This window comes from Chionomys nivalis, chromosome 15 (assembly GCF_950005125.1).
Source record: "Chionomys nivalis chromosome 15, mChiNiv1.1, whole genome shotgun sequence".
NCBI lineage: Eukaryota > Metazoa > Chordata > Mammalia > Rodentia > Cricetidae > Chionomys > Chionomys nivalis.
The window spans coordinates 22,763,971-22,786,300 of NC_080100.1; the positions used below are offsets into that span (position 1 = coordinate 22,763,971).

A 22,330-nucleotide genomic window follows, 5' to 3' on the forward strand; every position below is an offset into this window, starting at 1 on the left:
TATTAGTCATCTTTATTTCTTTTTAGAACTCTCTGTTCTGAGCTATTGCCATCACCCCACTGCACATAAACTGGGCAGTGGTGATATGTCTGAACCATGAAACAAGAGCCCAATTGTGTCCAATAAGGATTTTCTTAAAATATGGATGATTTTAGTACATCTACTAATTTACAGGTTAAAATTAAATCTATATTTAAAAAATTAGGTTGCATCTAAGTTGGAGTCTTTGCTTAAGTATTTGGAGCACAGTTTCACAGAATACTTTGACAGTTTTATTAGATTAAGATTATTTGTTACTTTAATTAGAAAAGATTTTCCACTTCTTTCAAAATTTGTTTACCATCAACTACTGCCTTATCTTTGGGGAACTTAATGTCTCTTGTTAAATCTTTTACATTGGTTATTAGAAGATGTTTCTATAAATATATCCAGGACATGATGAGTTTGTGCTCAGTTATGCTGGCCTGACTACATACATCACAAAATAACTTACTATTTTATTTCCATGTTTTGAATTTCAGGTCCTAAGTCATTTGCAAAGGCATTTTCTAATGGCTATCTAATTGGAGAAGTTCTGTACAAGTTTGAACTTCAGAGTGATTTTGCAGAGTTTTCAGAGAGCAGGTTAGTAAAGTTAGTTTATTCATCAAAAATTCAATATTTTTGGCATTTAGGCCTTTGTTATCTCAAGAAAACAAAGGAGAGGAATGAATATGTTTGCAACAAGTCTGCTTCTGTAGTAAAGTCACGATTTAGTCTTTCCACAAATAAGACTCTGCAGTCTTAGCCCAGATTTATCCATTTTTTGTTAGCACAGTGTTCTTATTTTGAGATTTTTATTTGTTTTTATTTTATGTGTATGAGTGTTTGCTTGAATGTCTCTGCACCACATGCATACGGTGCCCACAGAAGCCATAATAAGAAGGTGTCAAATCCCCTGAGAGTAGAGTTGCAGACAATTGTGCGCTCCTTTGTGGATGCAGGGAATCAAACTCTGATCCTCAGGAAGAATAACCAGCACCCGTAACTCCTGGGCCGTCTCTCCAGCCCTGATTCATTTATGAGCTGAGACAGAATGCAAGCTAGTATCCTTGCCGATCAATCAGTATTATTGTGTTTTAAAAATATACAATAGGACTAAACTATTAATAATAACTAAACTATTAATAATGTTCCTCCTTCCTAGCTCATTTCTTAAACTTCTAGGACATAGGAGTATTTCAATCCATAAAATTGAAACAAAACAAACAAAAACATGCTCTGCCATGTTCCTTTCCCTCATGGCGTGTTGTGCAAGTTTTTCCACAGTTCTTAGCAGCTTCCTCCGCCTGACCTTCTCGTCCTGGGTCCTTTTCCTACCACCTTTCCAGCTAGACCAGCCTCCCAGGTGTAAGAATATTGGGTAGTAATGAGTGTTCCCACTCTCCTTTGCTCTTCTGTGCCATCAAAGAGTCTCATACTCATAGGCTGTTCTATGGTTACCTGTGTGTAGCAACATTTCCAATACTTTATCATTTTATGTACTTTAGAAACTCATATTGCACAGTTACATGTTTTTGTACTGTTTTCCTTGGTTTCAGTTTCTTTGTGTTTCAAACGTTGTATATTCAAAACCCTTCATGTTAAGGATGTCCTGTTTTTTTTTTCTGTATATTAATGACCTAACAAGCCCAACTTCAAGTTTAGTAAAATTTCAGGGATTTTTTTGGTGGGGGAGGGTTAATTAATGTCTAAGTCTCCAGGTAAATTCTTAGAGAGTATACATTTCAAGCATATTACCCACTAATAGAGTTCTTTTTGAAATCTGTCTACACATATACCATGTTTTTCATTTCATCATGCATTGTTTTGTTACTTTTCTATTACTGTAAAGAGACACCAAGACTGGGGCAACTTAAAAAGGAATTTGCTAGGTTTCACAGTTCAAAAGAGTTAGAGGAAATGATCATTATGATTTGACAGAGAGCGTGACATCAGGCAGGCAGGCGTGGCACCGGAGCTGTAATGAGACCTTACATCTTTATCAGGCATGAGGCACACAGAGGAGAAAGAGAAAGGGATGGAGAGTTAAGGAAAACATTTGATTGAGGTGGCTAACTTACAGTTCAGAGCTTCAATCTATTTATCGTCATGGTGGGACATAGTGGCATACAGGCAGACATGCTGGAGAAGTAGCTGAGAGTCCTACATCTTGCAGGCAACAGGAAATCGTCTGAGTATTATATTGAGCAAAGTTTGCCCATATATGAGACACATTTCCTCCAACAAAGCTATACCTACTCCGACAAAGCCATATCTCCCAATAGTGCCAGCTTTTGAGGGACATTTCTTTTTAATCCCCCGCATAATTCTAAACAGTTCTACCAACTGGGGAATCAAACATTCAAATGGGATGTTTGCCTATGGGAGCCATTCTCATTCAAACCCAGACATGTGTCTTTGCATATTGTTATTCTTTCACTTTTTTTTCCATGAAAAACCCGAATTCATTCTTAGGTTCCAACTACAAGTCCACCATTCTTTAAACCTTTTAATTCTGCCAGCAGATTTCACCTTTTGTCTTCTCTCTATTCCAGTGATACTTAGGTGATACTTTTCCTTATCATGTTCAGTTATGATTATTTGTTTATATCAGTTCTTATTAGAGCGACTGCCAAAGCCAGGTGTCCAAAATTATTGCAAAATGACCTAACACATGTTAGCTTCTTGTTTTGGTTAGTTTTTTGTCCAACTTGACAAAAAATAGAGTTGCTTGGGAAGCGAGAACTTGAAGAATTGCCTCCATAAGATGTCTTTATTCCTGTCTGATATGAAAATTAAAAATTATATGCTGCCAAAACCATGAAGTTACATGTCTTAGAAATGACTTAATTCTAAGTAGAACTTGTCTAGCTCTGGGAGGATTCTTTACTTTAAAACCAGCTTAGTTTTGCCAGAGCAGATTAGTTAAAAGGAAAACAAATTGTGAATAAGGAACCATCTTTTGGAGAGCAGCTCTTCTCAAGTTGAGAGGAAGTGTGTTATGTTACCTGGTGGCAAGCAGCAGAAGAGCCCTAAGTCCCTTAGCAAACAAAGATTATAAGCAGAGGGCAAAGAAACTTTTCCCAGTGCACCTTCCTTATTCCCTCAGAGGTCATCATTTACATCATACGCCTTTTCTCCAGAGCAAAGATGTCCCAGCTGCTTTTCATATTCAAAAACAAGAGCCCATTATCCTCCTATGCTGACTGTGCAGATGCCTTAACAATCACAGATTCCCTATAGTCCTTCAACTTGTGATCCTCAAATTTGACTGATGGGAATTTAGAATATTCATTAATTCTTTCAGGGAGAATTATTGTTAGGGCAGTTGGACTAGTTCATTAACACCATCTAAAAAACAAAGAGTAAGCTAACTGTAACATTCACAGGCAAACACTATTCAGGAAGCTATGTAAGACAAGTGAGAAGAGGGTGTCCATTCTTCTGACTGTAAGGATGAGCTTTGCAAAAATGGAAACAATTTGTGATTGCTTTTGTAGTCTCCCTTCTGCATTATAATGCCTCTTAATATTGCAGTCCAGTGTACGACATGGACCTAAGTTGGATAGATAACTCTCAGGCCCTATCTTTCTGGATATGTATGGTGGGTAAGGTACATGAGACTACACATGTTTTGCACAATCAGAAATATGGCAACTCTCGATTCTGAGCAATAACTTTTGGCATGAACTTTGATTTACATTCAAGTATACTGTCTTCTTTTTGTATTAAAGAACAAACTTGCATGTTAGAAGCTGAGATAAGAAGAAATCAGGCCAAAGGCTAGAACTGATGTGTGTATCTGGTTTGATGATAGAGTCACAGCGGTTAAAATGCATCGAGTACCTCTCCCATCCATCATCAGATTCACTAATCGCCAACAGCTGCAAACCATTTGAGACGTCTGAAGTAGCATCTCAATTTTTTTTATTGCTTTTTATTTAAATATATTTCTTATTAACTATGAGCACATCTTGTTCATTTTTAACACTTCACGGATTTTTTAAATTTTTCTTGTATGGGTTTATTCCTGCATATTTGTATGTGCAACACATGGATGTGTAATGCCTATAGAAGCCAGAGTATATGTAATGCCTATAGAAGCCAGAACATGGCAATGGACCCCCTGAAACTGGAATTAGAGATACCTATTAGCTGACATGTGGGTGCAGGGAATCAAACCTGTATACTCTGGAAGTGCAACAAGTGATCTTAAGTTATCTATCTAGCCCTACATATGTCAACCAATCTTTGAAATTAACTAAACTTAATAAATAGATATACCCTTAGTACCTATGGTTATTTTAATAAAATGTTAATTGAGGGAATAAAATGAATACATTAGTTTCTTAAAGTCTGAGGTAATGTTGAAATTAAATCATTAAAAATAAATATAATTTCAAATTATAGAGTCCTTTTCACTTCAAAGAATTACTATGAAGCACATACTGAAGAGTAACATAATGGATTCCATAGCTCATATCATTTACTTAAAAATTATAGACAGTGTCTGAGAGGCTCATTGTTAGGCTTGTCATTATAAAATTTAGGACTAGTAAAAGATTTTATCAATAATAAATGATCACTTAATGCAATGGGCATTTGTATTTTAATTTTGCCTTTCGGATAAAATATAATTATCAAAACTGTAGTCTTTTTTTATCCACTTAGAAGAATACATTTGGTTGTCTGTTTTTGTACTTACTTCCCATACAATATTTTATTGTAAATTTATAGCATAAAACAAATACAATTAATGAATTTTAGCTGCTACAAGAAAAATAAAATTCAGAGAAACATGGCCAACAGAAGATATCTCCGTGTGTTTTCAGCGCTGTGTCATTTAAGAGAAAGGAAGCATTTAAGTGTGGTGGGGTAGTTCAGGGTTCTGTCTTAACAGCACTTCTGAGACTCGGTGTTTGTTTTAAACTCAGTGTTAATGTATACTATGAACTTATTATCACATTTAGGGGTTCCACTGCCAAACTTAACAATTTCTCCCGCTTGGAGCCAACCCTCCACCTGCTGGGTGTGCAGTTTGATCAGAATGTGGCCCAAAGTATCATCACAGAGAAGCCAGGAGCAGCAACAAAACTTCTCTACCAATTGTACATTGCTCTTCAGAAAAAGAAGAAAACCGGGCTGACTGGATTAGAAATTCAAACCATGCAACCCCAGACAAACCTAAGGCTTCAAGCCCTCAAAAGTGAGGCTTTTCGAGAGGTGGGTACATAAAGAGCCCGAATAGACTTTCTCCGAGGGACAAGGTGGTGCAGCAAACTGGCTGGGAGAGTGTAGTTCTGGGGAAACTCCACTGAAGCTGCTCGTTCCATTGGCCGTTCTGGGTTTTATTTTATGCTAACGATTGTCATTTGTTTATCTACCCTTTCTGTCTCCCTGCTTCCTATCCACACTACAGAACTTAGTATCCTAGTCTGTCCCTATTTCCCAGTACTTTTTGTCTTTCCAGTTTGAGACTGGAAATAATTGCATCATTTTCCCTTCCCCTTTCCTCTCTTCTAAACACATATTTTCTTTTTAATTGTTATTACATGCATATATTATATAATATTATATGTAAATATATATACACAAATATATATACACATATATACCTATCTGATAAATGTGCACACATACCAACAAGTACTTTCTATGTCCACTCCTTTCCCCTTCATGTCTCCTGCTATTTTGTTGGCTCAGATTTGTTTAGGGGCCATGCAGTAACCTGCTAGCCTGTCTCCTAAGCATCAGGCTTTCTGTGAGATAATGGAATTCTTTGACACAGAGTTATTCTGTTTTATACAATACTTATATTGTATCTCCATCTGAAAATGAACTTTGCAGCCATTCACAAAGAGTCTCAACATTGGTTCTCTGTATTACTCAGTACAGGTTCATCGAATAGGTGTCCTTGAACATGTCCAGACCATTCAGCCTTTTCTTCCACCCAAGAACCCCAATCCCACCTCTCCTCCTTTCCAACATCCTTTCCCATCCCTGCTGTTAACCCAGCTCACATGGATTTTTCCTTTGGGAAAGCTAGGGCACATGTGATAACCTCTTGGTGCCTACACTGCTGGCTAACTATTCTTTATTGGTTTGTCAAGTGATTTTACGGTTTGGGTACCTCAAATTCAAGGAAAATGCCTAGTAAAATATTCAATCATTTTAAGTATTCAGAAAACGCTTTTTGATGAAATTTTATCCCCTTTTAGTTGGCAAGTCTCTCTAGTTCTTTTGAGGATTTTTTTTAATTTTTGGTGTTTTTGTTTTTGTTTGTTTGTCTTGAGGAAAGTCAAGTGCAAGGTAAATTTTCCAGGCTTCTGGATTAATAGTCAGGGCTGCCCTCACACTGAGGCCTAAATGGAAATTGTCAGACTTTAAATTTTAAATTTCAAAGTAACAATGATATAGCAGATGCGAGAGCTACGTCCATTTTCTAATTGTTCTGCTTTAATTGGATATCATTAATCTGGTAGCAAAGTACACCGAGATTCCCATGGGCAGGCCAGGTACTAGATTAGGCATAAAGCTAAGTAACTCAGTGCTGAATGGACAAGCTTGGTAAACTCAGTTCAGAACGGAGGAACTTCTGACTTAGTTTTCTCAGCTGTGTAAACAAGAATGGCTATTTCTGCCTGCCACGACATTGCACTTTTGTGTAGCTTAAGGAAGATATTATAGAACCAACTGGAAGAGCTTCCAGAGTCGATCACCTACTAGGTAGCTATTTATTGAGGCTCCATTTCAGGTCAATCACTTGCAAATGAGTAACACTGGGAAAGTCCCAACCCACTTCATGTTTGCATGCCAGCAAGAGGAAAATGTGTCTGGAGAGTGGGAATTACAGCATAGTGATTTCAAGATGAGGGAGAAGGGAGGACAGATGATCTTCTCAGGAAACACGGAGGCAAAGGGAATAGGAAAATAAAAGTAATAGCTTTGGAAATAGAAGTTCAAGGGAAGAATGAAATATTTTCATAGAAATTGAGACAATTGTTATTTTTAGGGAAAAATTCTGGGAAAGGACTGGATGTTGTCTGGGAATCAAAAGTAAAGAGGTCGAAAAAAAAGAAAGAAAGAAAGAAATTAAAAAGTCGGGCGATGGTGGCGCACGCCTTTAATCCCAGCACTCGGGAGGCAGAGGCAGGCGGATCTCTGTGAGTTCGAGACCAGCCTGGTCTACAGAGCTAGAGAAACCCTGTCTAGAAAAACAAAAAACAAAACAAAAAAAAAAAGTAAAGAGAGTAAAGAGGCCTTTGGATAAAGGGGAGAAAAAGAAATTAAGAGCAGTCAAAAATGTAAATATATATGACGCTGTTTTATAAGAGAGGATATAAATACTGTTTTGTTGTCCATATACAATTGAAGATTTTAGTGATTAACATGAGTAACATACTTTTAGTTTATATGATGATGTGTATACAATTTATTTTCAATGCAAACGCTTACCTGTGACTGCAATACCAGTCCACCTTCTATTCTCCAGTAACAGAAACCTTTGAAATGCTTTCTTCATTTAGAGACTTAAAAACCTGATACCACGCCAAACTGATTTCAATCTGATGCGGGTTACATGCAGGTTTCAAGAAAAATGTAAACAAATGAAAGAAGACCTTGCCCGAATACATTTTGAGAAGTTTGAAAAATTTCAAAAACTTGAGGAAGAGCAAAGACACTTTTATATCGAAAAGGTTCTTTAGAACATTTTTTTTCTAGAAATTCATTAATACCTAGTCTATTATTGGTGATTTATTTCTGCCTGTAATAAGTACACATTGCATAAGCAGCTGTGTGGATAGACTGCACGTTGTGATGCATGCCATTGCTTTGCCTTACTATATCTCTACTCTTCTCGTATTTTCTCCTCTCCATCTTTATACTCACGTCCACCTGCAATGCTGGCTAAGAACTATTAACTGCCTATCCGGGAAAATCCATTTCTTTCCCTGAATGAAATTTGTGCCTCAGCTCCTTTGGGAAATGATTGGCTATTAGCTACAGCACTGGCCAAAGGACTTCTACCACCGTGTTCCTGTGGAAGAGAGAGGGTACAATTACCCATGGCCCTCTCTGTCCACTTTTCTGCAATTCCCCCAGTCTCAATATCCTGCACCGTTTCTTTTAGATGGGTTACTTCTCTGCTTCCTGCCCTTTCCAACTATCTTGTCCTTGACAACTACTTTGTGTAACTCACCACTGCTTCTCAAACCTCTTTGAAAAATCTTTAATGATCTGTGTCTTTAAAGACACAAGAGAACAAAAATCATTAAAGATTTAAAAGATTTCAAGTGGCTAGATATATGGAATGTGTAAAATACAGGCAATAGAGTTATGGTTCTTCCTATTTCTTTGGAAACTTGCTTTTTAAATTGATTAAGATGATAAGAAATTAATATAGCCTTAGTATACGCAGCTTCTTGGTGAGGAAGGAGGGAAACATTCAAAAGGCAAACTTACAGAAAGCCTTCTGTTACTCGCCAGAGGGCAGGATCATTCTTTTAATGCTTTCGCATGGTAGAGATTGGATACTCTAAATCCACAGTTTAAGTTGAGGTCAAGTTCTGGGCCTTCATTGGTATTGAACCAGGCAGTCCAGGTTTTAAAAGTCAAGTCTAATGAAGAAAATCTCCAAAGAAAGAAAAGCCAAAAAGTGTGGGATACTGCGGAAGAGAGAATGTGAAACACGACCATAGGAAGTAAATAAGACAAAAGACAAAGCCTGCTTTTCTTTGCTTTATGTTTAAAAACCACTTGTGAGTGAGTACATGTGATAACTGTCTTTCTGGGTCTAGGTTACCTCACTCAAAATGATGTTTTCTAGCTCCATCTATTTGCCTGCAAAATTCAAGATGTCATTATTTTTTCCTACTGTGTAGTACTTCATTGTGTAAATGTACCACATTTTCCTTATCCACAAATCACAATCCCAGGGAACCTGGACAACAATGAGGACCATAAGAGAGACATACATAGATCTAATCTACATGAGTAGTAGAAAAAGATAAGATCTCCTAAGTAAATTAGGAGCATGGGGACCTTGGGAGAGGGTTGAAAAGGAGGGGGAGGCAGGGAGGGGAGCAGAGAAAAATATAGAGCTCAATAGAAATCAGTAAAATAAAAGATGAAGCCTGGACTTTCCTGGTTTTCTTTAAAAAAGAAATAAACATATGACAATTAAATTTGAAAAAAAATCACATTTTTTAGAAAGTGAAAATAAAGCACAAAAATTATAATTTCTGAATTTAATTTAGTGGTAAATTAAATTCCCTTATCTTTGGTTGTAGAAATTAGTGAATTTAGTTCTACAATGCCTTAGTAGTAAAGACATAAATTTTTATGTTATTGTTTTTTATAAGATATTTAGTTTTACTCTATCATATTTTAGAGATTTTTCTCTCAATTACATCATTCTGTTTATATTGTCCTTAAAATAATTATTACCTGTCTTCTTAAGAAATTATCCAATGATGCTTTATATTTTAATATCAGGCCAGTAGTTGAGGTTGCCCCTGAACTCATGTGTAGGTGGATGGGTTTGGGGAAGCTGTTTTTTCTATTGGCAGCTAATGGGTCTATAGAATCCAGGGGGACTTCATGAGAGAAAGAATATCTTCTTCTCGTGATTGGGCTGGTCATGAAGGTGGCATTGGGAAAGAATTATAATCTTCTTTGTATTTAGAGCCCCTGACTATTCTTGTACCAACACGCATAAGAACAATACATACATCATTTAGTCATGAGTTTAGTATTTCCTTGTTGTGGTTTAGCAGCATAATTTTCATTGTAAATAATGTTGATATTGGCATTATGGGAATTGTGACACATTGTGGATTTGTCAATTGCTAAGTTCTGAAATTGTCAACAGATATTTTATGTATATGTATATCTGAACACATATTACATAACTATTATTTTGACAAGCTGAATAAATAAATTAATATGTATGCCGTACTCAGCAACGTTTAAATAGAAGACGACAAAATGAGATAATGGCCAAAATCCAAGCAGCCATTATACAGATCCCTAAGCCTGAAGCAAACCGTACTTTGAAAACACTAGAGGCTCAGAAACTGATGAAAAAGAAAAAGGAGGCAGAGGTAAGCTGTATCATTCGCTGATGTCTTTTCTCTTAAATAACAATGTTTTTCCTTTGTAATGTGCAGAAACCTTCTAAAAGTTCTTATTTTCTTTTCAAAGTATCCTTGATATTCCCTGTTCTTATCCAAATTTCCCCCAGTTTGTACATATTCAATTCATTTTACTATTGTTTGTTCAGTAACAGGATGTAATTTTAGACCAGGGAGCTCAAACTCCCAATGTAGGAAGGTCTGCTTGGATTCTCATGTTTATAGGAAGTCTAGTATGATGTTGTTGTGAACACACTATTCCTCTTTACCATGAGATGTCATTTGTTATGAATCCCAGAAATGTTAATTCGCTTGTTGCTGGTAACACATTTTAAACTAAAATGACTGCACTAGAATTATTTTACTAGACCACACTGAGTGTCAGCATTTCAATAGGATAAAATCTAGTTATGTCACGGAAAAGTAATACTATGTTTTGAGGATAACTACTGATTGAAAGCTCAATGCTGACATATTTTATTGTAGTACATGGGTGCTGGTGAAGAAGATATTGGCCTTGCTCTCTCATCCTTAAACCCATTGTATTTTATATTAGTCTATGTATTATTTTAAAAATTCTAACAAAATATCTTATACTTGAATTTTAGGTATATTATCCACATATTTTTCTGGATCCACTTTTACTATTAAAAACTAAATTTACCTGAGTTGATGAAAGTTTTTAATAAAGATTTATAGTACATAAACATAAGCTGATATATTTAAGGAAAGTTTATAGAGTTAGCAAGGTTGCATGGGCAATGTTTAAACACCGAACACAAACACTCACAAAAAAAATATTTATACTTAAACTTCACCTTCATTAACTACCTTTGGTGCGCTATGAAAATGAGATTCTTCTGGGGAGATGGCTCAGTAGCTCAACTACTTGCTGCACAAGCACACATGTTAGCTTGTGTCTGTAATCCTAGTCCCCCTGTTGTGAGATGGGGTCTGAGACAGGAGAATTTCCATCAGTGAACACGAGATGTTATCTAAAACAAAATTGGGGGTAAAGACTAAAACTGGAGGCTGTTCTCTCACCTCCACAGGGGCGGTAGACTGTACACAGACACACACACACACATACATACACACACACCCTCACACACATACACACACAAGTGTTTGCACATCACATTCATACACATGCACATACAATTTTAAAAAGAGAGAGAGATAGAATCATGAATTAAGTGATTAAAGTTAGACAATTTCTATATTGATTTAGGTTAGCCTCATGTAAAAGAATGAATAAGAACTGTAAAAAGTATTCCCAAAGGCATCTTTTCTCATCTTGTTCTTAATTATTTTGAATTAGTACTGTGTGTTACCATTTAAAACTGGTTGAACATGAAGTTTCTCAATGGCTTTTAAAGACAGGGAACTAATGGTGAGTTTTCTTTAAAGGATGTGGCCAATGAGATTAAGAAATTTGAAGCACTAATAAAAAAGGATCTCCAAGCCAAAGAAAGGTAAGATATAATGTTTTATATCACAAAAATGTGCTGCAAATAACTTGGAATATTTGCAAATAGTTTATGTTGCAAAGTTGCTGAAGCTTGGAAGAAGGTTTATTAAAAGACTACATGAAGGAAGTCTACATTACTTAAAATTCAGGTTATTTCCTTACTAAGAATTTTCATCCAGGCTGGGAAAGTGGGTATTGAGAAATGTAAAGTCAATTTACTTTTCCATGTTGTGTTTGTTTTTCTATGGTCACATTCATTTTGAGACATTTACTGAAATTGTTAGGTTGATTTAAATGTGCCATAGGAACGCCACAGCCGGGTTCCAGTTTAATTTCGTTCATGCCACACCCCGTGTTTATCGCAGAGTGCAGCAATAAAGTATTGTTGAGTGAGGTTTTCACCAAATGTTATGCAAGTTTATGAGTTTTCTTCTATAAATTGTGACCCCTTAATAGCTCCATTTGCCTAAATATAAACTTATCTCATATCCTTTTATTTCTTATTGTGGTTTATTGAAAATAACCCATTAAAGGCTACACTGTAGGAGCAGTGTAGGAAACTATCTAAGCTCTATACATTTACCTCTTAGGAAATGTGAAAGAATGTTTTGTTAAAGGAAAATACACAATTACACAATTACAGTTGTGTCTTAATGTTTCTGAGGGAATTACAGAGTTCAATGAAGAATAGAAAGCCAGGAAAGAAAGAGTAGGAAGGTCAGATATGGAAAGAAAATCAAGAAAATGGAAAATATATCTATTTTCATTTATCCTACTTACTGTACAATTTTCTGACGCTCTGCCTTGATCCCCATGCCCTTTATTAACAAGACTGCTGTCCCTAAAACCAGAATCCAAAGTGCATAGGTGACAAGGAAGATTTGCCATTCTGCCGTTGTCTCTTCATGGTTTCTTGAATCTCTTGCTGTATGGGAGCTTTTGGGTGTCATTCAAACCCATTTATCAATGCTTACTACTGTTTTCTGTACTACTGAGTCCTCTACAATGACTTTGTGGTCTGTACCTATATGCCCTGTAGTTTCAAACCTTCAAGTCTTACATTACAGTCTTTGAGCCATTTTTAATTGACTTTTATGTTAGCAAGAGAAAGGGAAAGAGGTTATTCTTTGCATGTGATGTTTAGGTCACCCGCAATTTTTTGCGGAGGAGCCATCTTTCCCCCATGCAAGCTTGGTACATTTGTCTAACCCAAGTGGCTGTAGCTGCCTGCATTCATTTCTGGATACTGTATTCTGTCCCACTGCTGGACTTGTTGATTTTTGAACTTTTATTATAGTGGATTTGTTGCCATATCTCTGTCTTATAATTTGATATCAGGTATTAAAATATTGTCAGAATTTCTCTTTATGCTCAGATTGCTTGGGATATCTAGAGTCTTCATGAACTTTATAATCTTTCCTAGTTCTATAAAGAATTTAGGTGGTAAAACTCCAGAATCTATACATTGGTCTTGATAATGTAATGATGTAAACACTTTCATAATTCAAATTCTTTTGATCCGTAAGCATGGGAGGTACTTTGTCCAGGCTCTTCTTTCAATTCCTTTTTGTTTTGTTTTTGATGTGTGTGTGTGTTTCGTGGAAGATTCCATTTAATCCTGCTAGAAATTTCCAAGGAGACTTGGAAGTGGGCATAGCACAAAGAGTCCCCCTTCTCAGAGTAGCAGTGCAGGACACGACACAGCTGGAGAGCCACCAGGGAGTAAGTTCTCTGTAGCTCAGAGCAGCCGTACCTGGAAAGAAGTCTCTGGTAATGTGCTGCACAAATATCTCCTTTGAGGGCGACAAAAAGAAAATGACTGGGAAGCGTTGGTCTAAAGCGAAGTGAGAAAGAAAATCAAAGTCACAGGCCAACAGGCTTTTTAAACGCCTTTTTATGAAAAACTACTTTTAAAAATCATCTTTGAAATTTCAGTTGAGGATGTTATGGAATCATTTAGAAACGCCACCCTAACTTGTTGCAAAAAAGTTAATTTTTTTTGTAATATGTTTTTTAAATTATCATAGTGTTACAACCTTTCCCCTTTCCATCTCCTTCTCCAGCTCCTCCCAGGTACCCCACCTCTAGTTCCTCTCATGTCCCCCCTCTCTCTAATTGGTGTCTAATTTCTCTTTATTACACACACACACACACACACACACACACACACACACACACACACGTTTGCATCTCAAGAACAGTTTCAGCAGCTGCCTTTCACTGGCCATGCCTGAAAAGACCTTCAGAGACAAGGGCTGTCACCTCAAAGCCCACCCTTTTCCTTCTATGGAAAAATGGAAAGCTTTCAGCTAGCAATGTGGAGCGCCTATGACAGCCCCACCCTGGCGTGTACACTTTCATTAGGTGTTGCTTTTTGTTTGCTTGTGTTAAACAATTAATAAATACTATCAGTAATCTGTTTACTTAGCTGAGCTTTATTGAATGCTGTAGTTTGGCCTTTGGTGTGATAGGCATACCAAATAATTCCCCAAATATATACTTGACAAAATTTCTATACTGATAATTCCTATGTAAAAATCCATTAATCTCTATGAATGTTTGGTAAACATTCAGCTATCAATAAATTATAACCACTGTCTTTAAATAAATATATCTTTAATGAAACTACCATATATCTTTCTTTTATGCTTACAAATTTATTTTTATCATTTTAACTTTAAAAATTCATATGGTATGATAATTTGATGTATACAGACATCAATTAAACGGTTCAGTTAGCATAGAAAGCATTTTTAAGTCTTTCATATTATTTTAATTTTTGATTAACTAATGTATATTTATGGGATACAGTGTAATATTTTAGTGCCTTTTTGGATTGTATAATGTTTTAATTGGAAAATGTAACATTTTCAGCTCCTTGCATATGGAGTCTTCAATAACTTGTGAGCTGATGGATGAATAAGTGGGTGGATGGAAGAATGGATAGATTGATTAATGAATGACTGAGAACTCATGAACTAGGTAGTTTTGGCAGCATAAACACAGTATTGAGGGAGCAATTAACCTGTACCTAATCTAGAACAGAATCTTTGTTTTGTTGTTGTTTTTTGTTGGTTTTTTGGGTTCTTTTTGTTTGTTTGTTTGCTTGGTTTTTTGAAACAGGGTTTCTCTGTAGTTTTGGAACATGTCCAGAACTAGCTCTTGTAGACCAGGTTGACTGCCTGCCTGCCTCTGCCTCCCCAGGGCTGGGATTAAAGGCATGCACCACCACCACCCGCCCGGCTAGAACAGAATCTTTGTAACAGCACGTTTAGAAAAAAGAATGGTAGGAATTTTGCTGAATGATCATATAACTTCCACAGACATTTAATCATACTAACTTTTAAAAAAATGTTTTTGAAACTGGCCCAAAAGCAGTTTTTATGTATTTTTGTAGGTGGGGGTCTCACTATGGAGTCCTGGAGGCATGTAACAACTATGTTAGTCATGATAGCTTTGAGTTCACGGAAATTCACCTGCCTTTACCTCCCAAACACAGATTACAGACCTGAGCCACCAGGATGGGCTTTGAATGTATTACCTCTTAATAAGCAAAGGTCAGCTCTGCCTCTGGCCACCTGTGTACTGGGTTCTGAAACAGTTTATCCTAGCTCTTCTCAGGACAAAATACAACCATGTCTGGACCTCTTGTGGGTAAAATAATCAGAATCATAGTGTCTTTTACCTGCATGTGATTCTCTGCATAATTTTGAAATTTAGCACTGTTTATACAGAGAACGAGAAAAGAATACTTTTCCTATGGATCCACAATTTAGCTTGGAGCAGCAAACCTACAAATTGTGATCTAGAATCTGATAGGACCTACATAATAGATGTGTATTAATCTCAGACTAAACATGCTCTTGCAGTAGTAATTCTGCCTGTATGAAAATGAATGACTCTTTAGTCATAAAACTTTTTAGTAACATGCCCTTGTTTTTTCTAAATAAATTATTTTTTCTGTGTTGGTGATAAAATACAAAGTGATGGTTCATAATATAAACTCACTATCCTTGTCAAGCAACATTATCATATATCTTATGCAGCTATACTGAGGCATTCTAATGGCTTTTTAAAGACATGGGAAGTTGATAATTGATGATTCAATTTCTATGCACATAATATGCTTCTTTTACTTTTAATGATAACTTTTAAATGACTAAAAACTTAATGTTAAGGAACCATTTGTTTCAATAAATTTAAAGTGTCCATGTTTTGGGAAGACCTTTGCTGATGCCAGATCAGACCAATGCTTAGTCATGATAAGTGGGTCAACTTTGAATTGTTAAAGTTCCTAACAAAGGCTGGGCCAATGCCCTAAGAAATCATAAGTACTTTTGGGAGTACTTAGAGTAACTTGCACCACTGTAGGTGAGAACAGAGTAATAGTGAGTAGAGCCATCAATACAGGTACTGTAGTCTCAATAAACTAACATTGATTATGTCTAGTCTATTGTCAATGAGGTGTCTTCTTTGACATTTAAATTATCTACAGTTTGCCAATTGTTGACTTACAGTAAGAGAAGCAAGAGGCCAATAGACAGATGCAGGAGGAAAACCAGAATCTCTAATTAGACTGAAAAGTTAAGAATTTGGAAAAGAAGAGATGGGCTTAAGAAAAAAAAAAGCTGTGTTAAGGACCTTAGAGAGATAGAGCTAAAGACTGAGCTAAAGCAAATGGAATCTACAAATAAGCTACTGGCTTCAACGTTTATCCAGTGCTTGTATCAGTAGACTAACAAAAAACTGAAAGGAGTTTTCTCCAGAAGTCTTCCATGATCCCAGTTAAGGGGCCTGTAATTACAGTGTTAAAATCTAACAAAAATTTGTTATCTTTAGCGCATCCAAGACTTCTCTAGAAACAACAGACCAGACAGCTACCGATTTGTTAAACACTTATTCCGATGATGACTACATTAAAAAGATCCAGAAACGCCTAGAAGAAGACGCTTTTGCACGTGAGCAAAGAGAGAAAAGACGGCGGAGGTTGTTGATGGACCAGTTAATAGCCCATGAAGCACAGGAGGTGAGGCAGTTCATGTTCCTTCTCCACTAAAAGTGCTGAGCACTTGAGAATGTGTGGCCTTGTATTTATACAAATACATATTTTATATGCATGTTGTCTGCCACTCTAAGGAAGATGTCGTAGGTAGATCCTCACATCAGAAGAGCAAAGCACTTACTTATAAATTTTTAAAGTGCCCTCCTTCCCCATGAGTGGCTATAGACACTTGGGCAGTTAGTTATTCATAAGTAGTACAGTGGCCCTTCCTCCATGGCAGTCAAGGGAAAACTGGTTAATTGTTACCCAAGAAAACTCCTGGAGGAGGTGGGAAGCCTATAATCAAATGGAGGCTATTCTAGATTACATATCCTTTGAAATCTGCCCAAATGTGTAAATACTGTTAAGATAGAAGTGAACCCTATTGTTTTCATTTATTCACTACAAATACGGGATAATAATACATCAATGTTCTAGGGTTGTTGCCTTCCTTACCAGGAACTGCCATGCATCTTAGTTTATATGAAAAATATCTTACATTTCACTGAACTTTTAGTTAATCATTTATTTCTGAAATTTGAACTACTTCCATATAGAACAAGAGCAACAAAATCTTTTCCATTTAATTTTTATGTGAACGTCCTTATAGGTCTTCAAACTGAAACTTTACATGCATAGTCTTGATGCAGCCATCCCACAATATTCCCTCTCTCTCTTTTTCTCAGTTTAATCTCAGTACTAATCCAAACTTGACTCACCAGACCATGGTGTTCCTTATAAGGGTTGGCTAACCAGAGTACATTTTGACAGCTAAATTATCTTGCTGTGTAAACAGAGTCTAATCTTACAGAATTTGCTTAGAACAATGAAGAACTTCATATTTAAATAAATACATTTGAAACTGTGGTTTGTCTATTCTACACTATATCATAATCCAGTGGGTACCGGGGCCTGGGCTCGTCTTGGCTGGGCTGTTAAGGCATCAGCTGGTGACTGATTGGTGCTGTCTGAGCCCGAAAACCTGGTGAGTCCTGCTTGGGAGACAAGTACATTCTCTTAAAGTCTTTTCTTTTCTAGTAGATCAGGTCATGTATCCAATGACCGTTACAAGATTTTAGAGGTCAAACCTCAAGGGCCTTTTAATGTCTTCGGGTTGTTATATTCAAGTGCATACACGCAATTTCCAAACTTCTGAAAAAATAATTATTAGTTGAGAATTACTTCACTTGTTTAGAAAACTTTGAAAGCTCGCATGATTTGTTTTTTTTATTATTGTTTATTTATTTATTAAAGATTTCTGCCTTCTCCCCGCCATCACCTCCCATTCCCTCCCCCTCCCCCATCAAGTCCCCCTCCCTCATCATCCCTAAGAGTAATCCGGGTTTTTTATTAGATTTTAGAGGAACGAACAACTTATTTGAAGCAGTTGTAAATTTCATTACCATAATGTTTCTAGCAAGATCTAGTATTATACTTCAGTGGTTAAATAGACTCTATTTCGATTCTTTCCTGTGTGTGCATTCATGTGCAGGCATGCATGTGTGCATGCATGGGTGCTATGTGTGTGTGTGTGTGTATCTGTGTGTGTGTATGTGTTTAAATTTAAACTAAAGGGCAGAAGTTGACTTAGACGGCTGTCATGCCTTTCACACATTATTTGCACACTGACTTCTGAGCCCAATGGATAATCTGTACTTACCTTTGACAAATGTTTGGCCCCTGTGCTGGTGTTTGCAGGAGGCCTATCGGGAAGAACAGTTAATTCACCGGCTGATGCGCCAGTCCCAGCAGGAGCGCAGGATTGCCGTGCAGCTCATGCATGTCCGGCACGAAAAGGAAGTTCTGTGGCAAAATAGAATTTTCAGGGAGAAACAATATGAAGAAAGACGACTTAAGGATTTCCAGGATGCTCTTGATCGAGAAGCGGTAAATGAAATTTCCATTAAAAATCATATTCGCCATCAGCTTTTAACTGGCATGGGAGGAGGCAGCCCCCTCATACTGCACCTTTCCCCCACTGACTTGATGCTAAGCACCGCATGCTTGCCACCAGTCCCGTGGTCACTTGTCTCTAGCTGTCGCTAGTCATTTTGCCGGCTTTTGAAGTTTTAATTCCAAATGATTCCTCGAGAAGTGCTACAAGAACTGTCTTACTATTCTCCGAGGCCTACATGTTACTGATGGTGCGTGCTCTGAACTTGGTGGTCAGTTTGGAGTACTTGCTTGCTTGAGTATCCAAAATACATCTATTTCTCCCCCCCCCCTTTTTTTTAAAAGGTTGTTGACACAAGACCAGGGCTGACTCTCTAGCTTCATATGTTTGAATCATTGTGGTTTTTACCTCAAATACCCAAGAGAAGTCCTCATCTCTAAAGTTTGAGAGAGTTACTAGTGTGGACACTGGTATGGACAATTTCAATGATTATGCTGAGGCAGAAAGAGAGCTTTTAAGAGGCTTTTTTCAGTAAGAAAATTAGTTTTAAATAAACAATTCATTGTTTTTTGTGTTTCTGAAACCTATATTGTACTGCTCCTTCCTCTAAACTATAATTGTCTGTTGAGAGGCAGGAAATACTCTTAAGTTATTGTCAATGAGAACACGGCCCAGAATCCATCATCTGTCTCCTGGGTATGTTCTTTGCTACTGTGGTATTATTTGGAAACTTGAAAATCAAAATTTCGAATCTATTACTAATTTACTACATCCTATTTCTCTTGCACTTTATGGGTATGGCTTTTCATAACAAAAATAGACTTTTATCCATGTATTACTTTGACTTTCGTCTATTTCCCATTGGGGAACTCAAGTTTATTTCATCAATTTGTCAAACTTGACGGCAGAGACCTGGAGCTCGTGCGCTCAGCATTTCAGGTGGCTTACACTACTGTCATTATTTATCCCGTCTGGACAGTAAAGAAGGCGCCGGTGCTCAGCTCACCAGCTTGCTGCTTCCTTCTGCACTGCTCCATGATAAAGCACATTTCATCTAAACCCTTGGCTCTTGATTTTAAATTTTAGTGCCACCTACTGTTATGAATAACAATAAATTGCAACCTTTTGAGTACTTGCTTCTAATCACCTTTGCACCATGCTCATTACATGCAAATATAATTCTTGCAAAAAAATACACATGAGTAGTATCTGGATCTAAGGTTGACACATAGGGAAAGAGAAGTCAAAAGTTTGACAGTCACATAAATTGTCGAGAGCAGAGCCTTCCTTTAGGCTTACATAGCCCAAGCTCAACACTGTGAAGGATTATTACATCTGCAGCCTCCTTTTATATTTCCTCTGTCTTCCTTTAGGGATGCTACATACACTGATGGGAGGAGATAGGAGAGTCTAGCACAGAGTGAATGGCAGAGGAAAAGTGGACCAGGGAGACAAAAGAGGTGAACGGAAAAGAAGAAGTGAGACAAGGAGGAAGCCAAGATAAGAGAGAGGAAGACAGGAAAGGAGGGAGGGAGAAAGGAAGGAAGGAAAACGTGGAGGAAAAAGAGGAAGTCACTAGATATCAGCCCCAAATGGAAGCTGCTCTGTTACTGATAGGGAATTCTGTCATTTCTTTCTAATGTTTTGGTTCCTCTGGAGAACCACCATCACCATCTATTTTAGTGTTATTGTCACTGTACATTCTCATCAATGTCGAGTTCCTTTCTCATCTGAGATCTTCCTGATATCAAGGAACACAACATAAAGCTCCTTGTCTCACTTGTATTCGCTCTACATGGGCACAGGGCCTCTGAAACAAGGCTGCAATGAAAAATTCTAGTGTCATTCCTGAATCTACCAAATATGTTGGATTGATCTTAAATGTTATCCATGCCAATGAAATTAAATATGTGAAATAAGAACATAACAGTAAAAAATGATTGATTTCCACAGCAATCTGTTATCATTAATCTTCTCATTTATCAGCAGTGTTGTGAAATGAACTACTCGTTCAGATGAAATGGATCAGTTAATTTTTCTGACTATACTAAAATTATTAGTAGCCCTCCTTTGAAGAAATTGAGACTTAAAGGGGATAAATGATTTGTTGGAGTTCTCAAATAACTTGAACTTGAATTCTGTGTACAAGCTGGGGCTTGAATTTGTAGGCAGTTCCTCTGAAACCCACATTTATTTCTATTTTCTACTGGCTGAATTAAATCACAGGAGTTAGATCCTTTTAGTGAGGCGGCTTAGCACCTGATCTGATTGCTGGAGCAGCTGGTAAGGTTTCCTCCAAGGCAGCACTTGATCATTTAAATCTCTCCAACTAAGCATTATGTTGCTTTCAGCTTGGCTAGCCAGTGTTTTATGTAAAGAATGATTTAAGCAAAATGATTGCTGACATACAAATAAAGTACAGGGTGGTGATAAGGTGTTTAAATATTTAACTGCTTTTTGTGGACATACATGTTTCTGCAAATGAATGTTATAAATTTATAAAGACTAAAGCAGCAAGAACTTGACCACACTTACTACGTGTCAAGCCTGTTATCTCAATGCACTAAAATCTAATTACCTCATATTTAGCCAGTCAGTAAGTTAATACTGAAAAGTGGAGTACAGTTGTCAAAGCATGTGTTTCTGGTGAGAGGGAGCCTGGTCACAGATGTGTAAAGGCCAGCTGACCCAGACCAACCGTTTTTCTGTGACATTTGGCTCTTAGCAGATGTTGTAATTGAAACACCTTCAGGAAAGCTAAAGATCCAATTTATTCTTATGACACTGATCTTTTCCCATCCACACCACTTCCCTCGGAAGTCTGTTTTGCTGATGAGCTAAACATGGAGTTTAACAGACACTGCCTTTGCTTAGCACATGTTGTGTGTTAAGGAGTGAAAACTGATTCTTGATCATTTAAACCCTGATGTAAAAGGGGTTTCATTCTACTTAAAGATTACTTTTTGTATTATGACATTACCGTCATATGAATAATTGCATAATAATAGTTACTTAGAGTTCATGTTTGTCCTCTTAGGCTCTCGCCAAACAAGCCAAAATTGATTTCACAGAACAAACCTTGAGGGAAAAAGAAGCCCATGAGAAAATCGCTGTGGAAAGAGCTCAAGCACGCTTTGAGAAGCACTATGGGATATGTGCAGAAATACTGGATCAAATCCTCGATCTGTGCACTAAAGTGGCAGACTACAGGTTGTTGACAGATAAGTAAGTATCACTTTGCAAAATGAACACAACAGTCACTGCAGAGAGGAGAACGGTAAGACTGTGAAGTGGATACCACCTATAGATAAAGATTATTTCATGAATGGAGAGTGGGAGGCAAAGGCTAGGACCATGATTACATTCTCGGGTGATTTAGGGCAAGGACATGTCTTTATTCATAAGTTCTGTCTAAACTAGTTGCCAAGACAACAGTTATCATTTATGAAACCCTTCACATTTATAGGAGGGCGAAATTATTTAGAGAATTATTTATTTATAATCAAATTGTTTCTGTAATACCTTTTGTCTAGAAAGAATAAACATATTTATAATAAAGTAGTCAAGATATTTAAGTAATGAAAAGCCAGGATAATAATTTCACATAGAAAATTTAAATAACGTAAATCTAGAGTAGGAAGTTACAAATAAGGAAGGCACTGAAGCATAGTTAGGCAGCAGGTCACTCCTTTGTTATCCCCACCTTTCTAGTTCTAAAGAAAAAGAGAAACACAATCTGCTGTGTGATTTCTATTTCTATTCTAGGTCTA

General features: G+C 37.0%; 1 protein-coding gene across 2 annotated transcripts in view; it reads left to right on the forward strand.

Annotated features, from left to right (window-relative positions):
- Window positions 1-22,330, forward strand: part of Spef2 (sperm flagellar 2) — a 144,354-nt gene that overhangs the window by 13,191 nt on the left and 108,833 nt on the right. The window contains exons 2-9 of one of the 2 annotated variants that reach the window (XM_057789943.1): window positions 522-624; window positions 4,992-5,244; window positions 7,548-7,718; window positions 9,984-10,124; window positions 11,565-11,629; window positions 16,465-16,651; window positions 18,365-18,553; window positions 21,598-21,785. In XM_057789943.1, the coding sequence (XP_057645926.1) occupies window positions 522-624; window positions 4,992-5,244; window positions 7,548-7,718; window positions 9,984-10,124; window positions 11,565-11,629; window positions 16,465-16,651; window positions 18,365-18,553; window positions 21,598-21,785 (1,297 nt within the window). The remainder of the gene's footprint in view (window positions 1-521; window positions 625-4,991; window positions 5,245-7,547; window positions 7,719-9,983; window positions 10,125-11,564; window positions 11,630-16,464; window positions 16,652-18,364; window positions 18,554-21,597; window positions 21,786-22,330) is intronic. The other variant, XM_057789942.1, reaches the window with a different exon arrangement.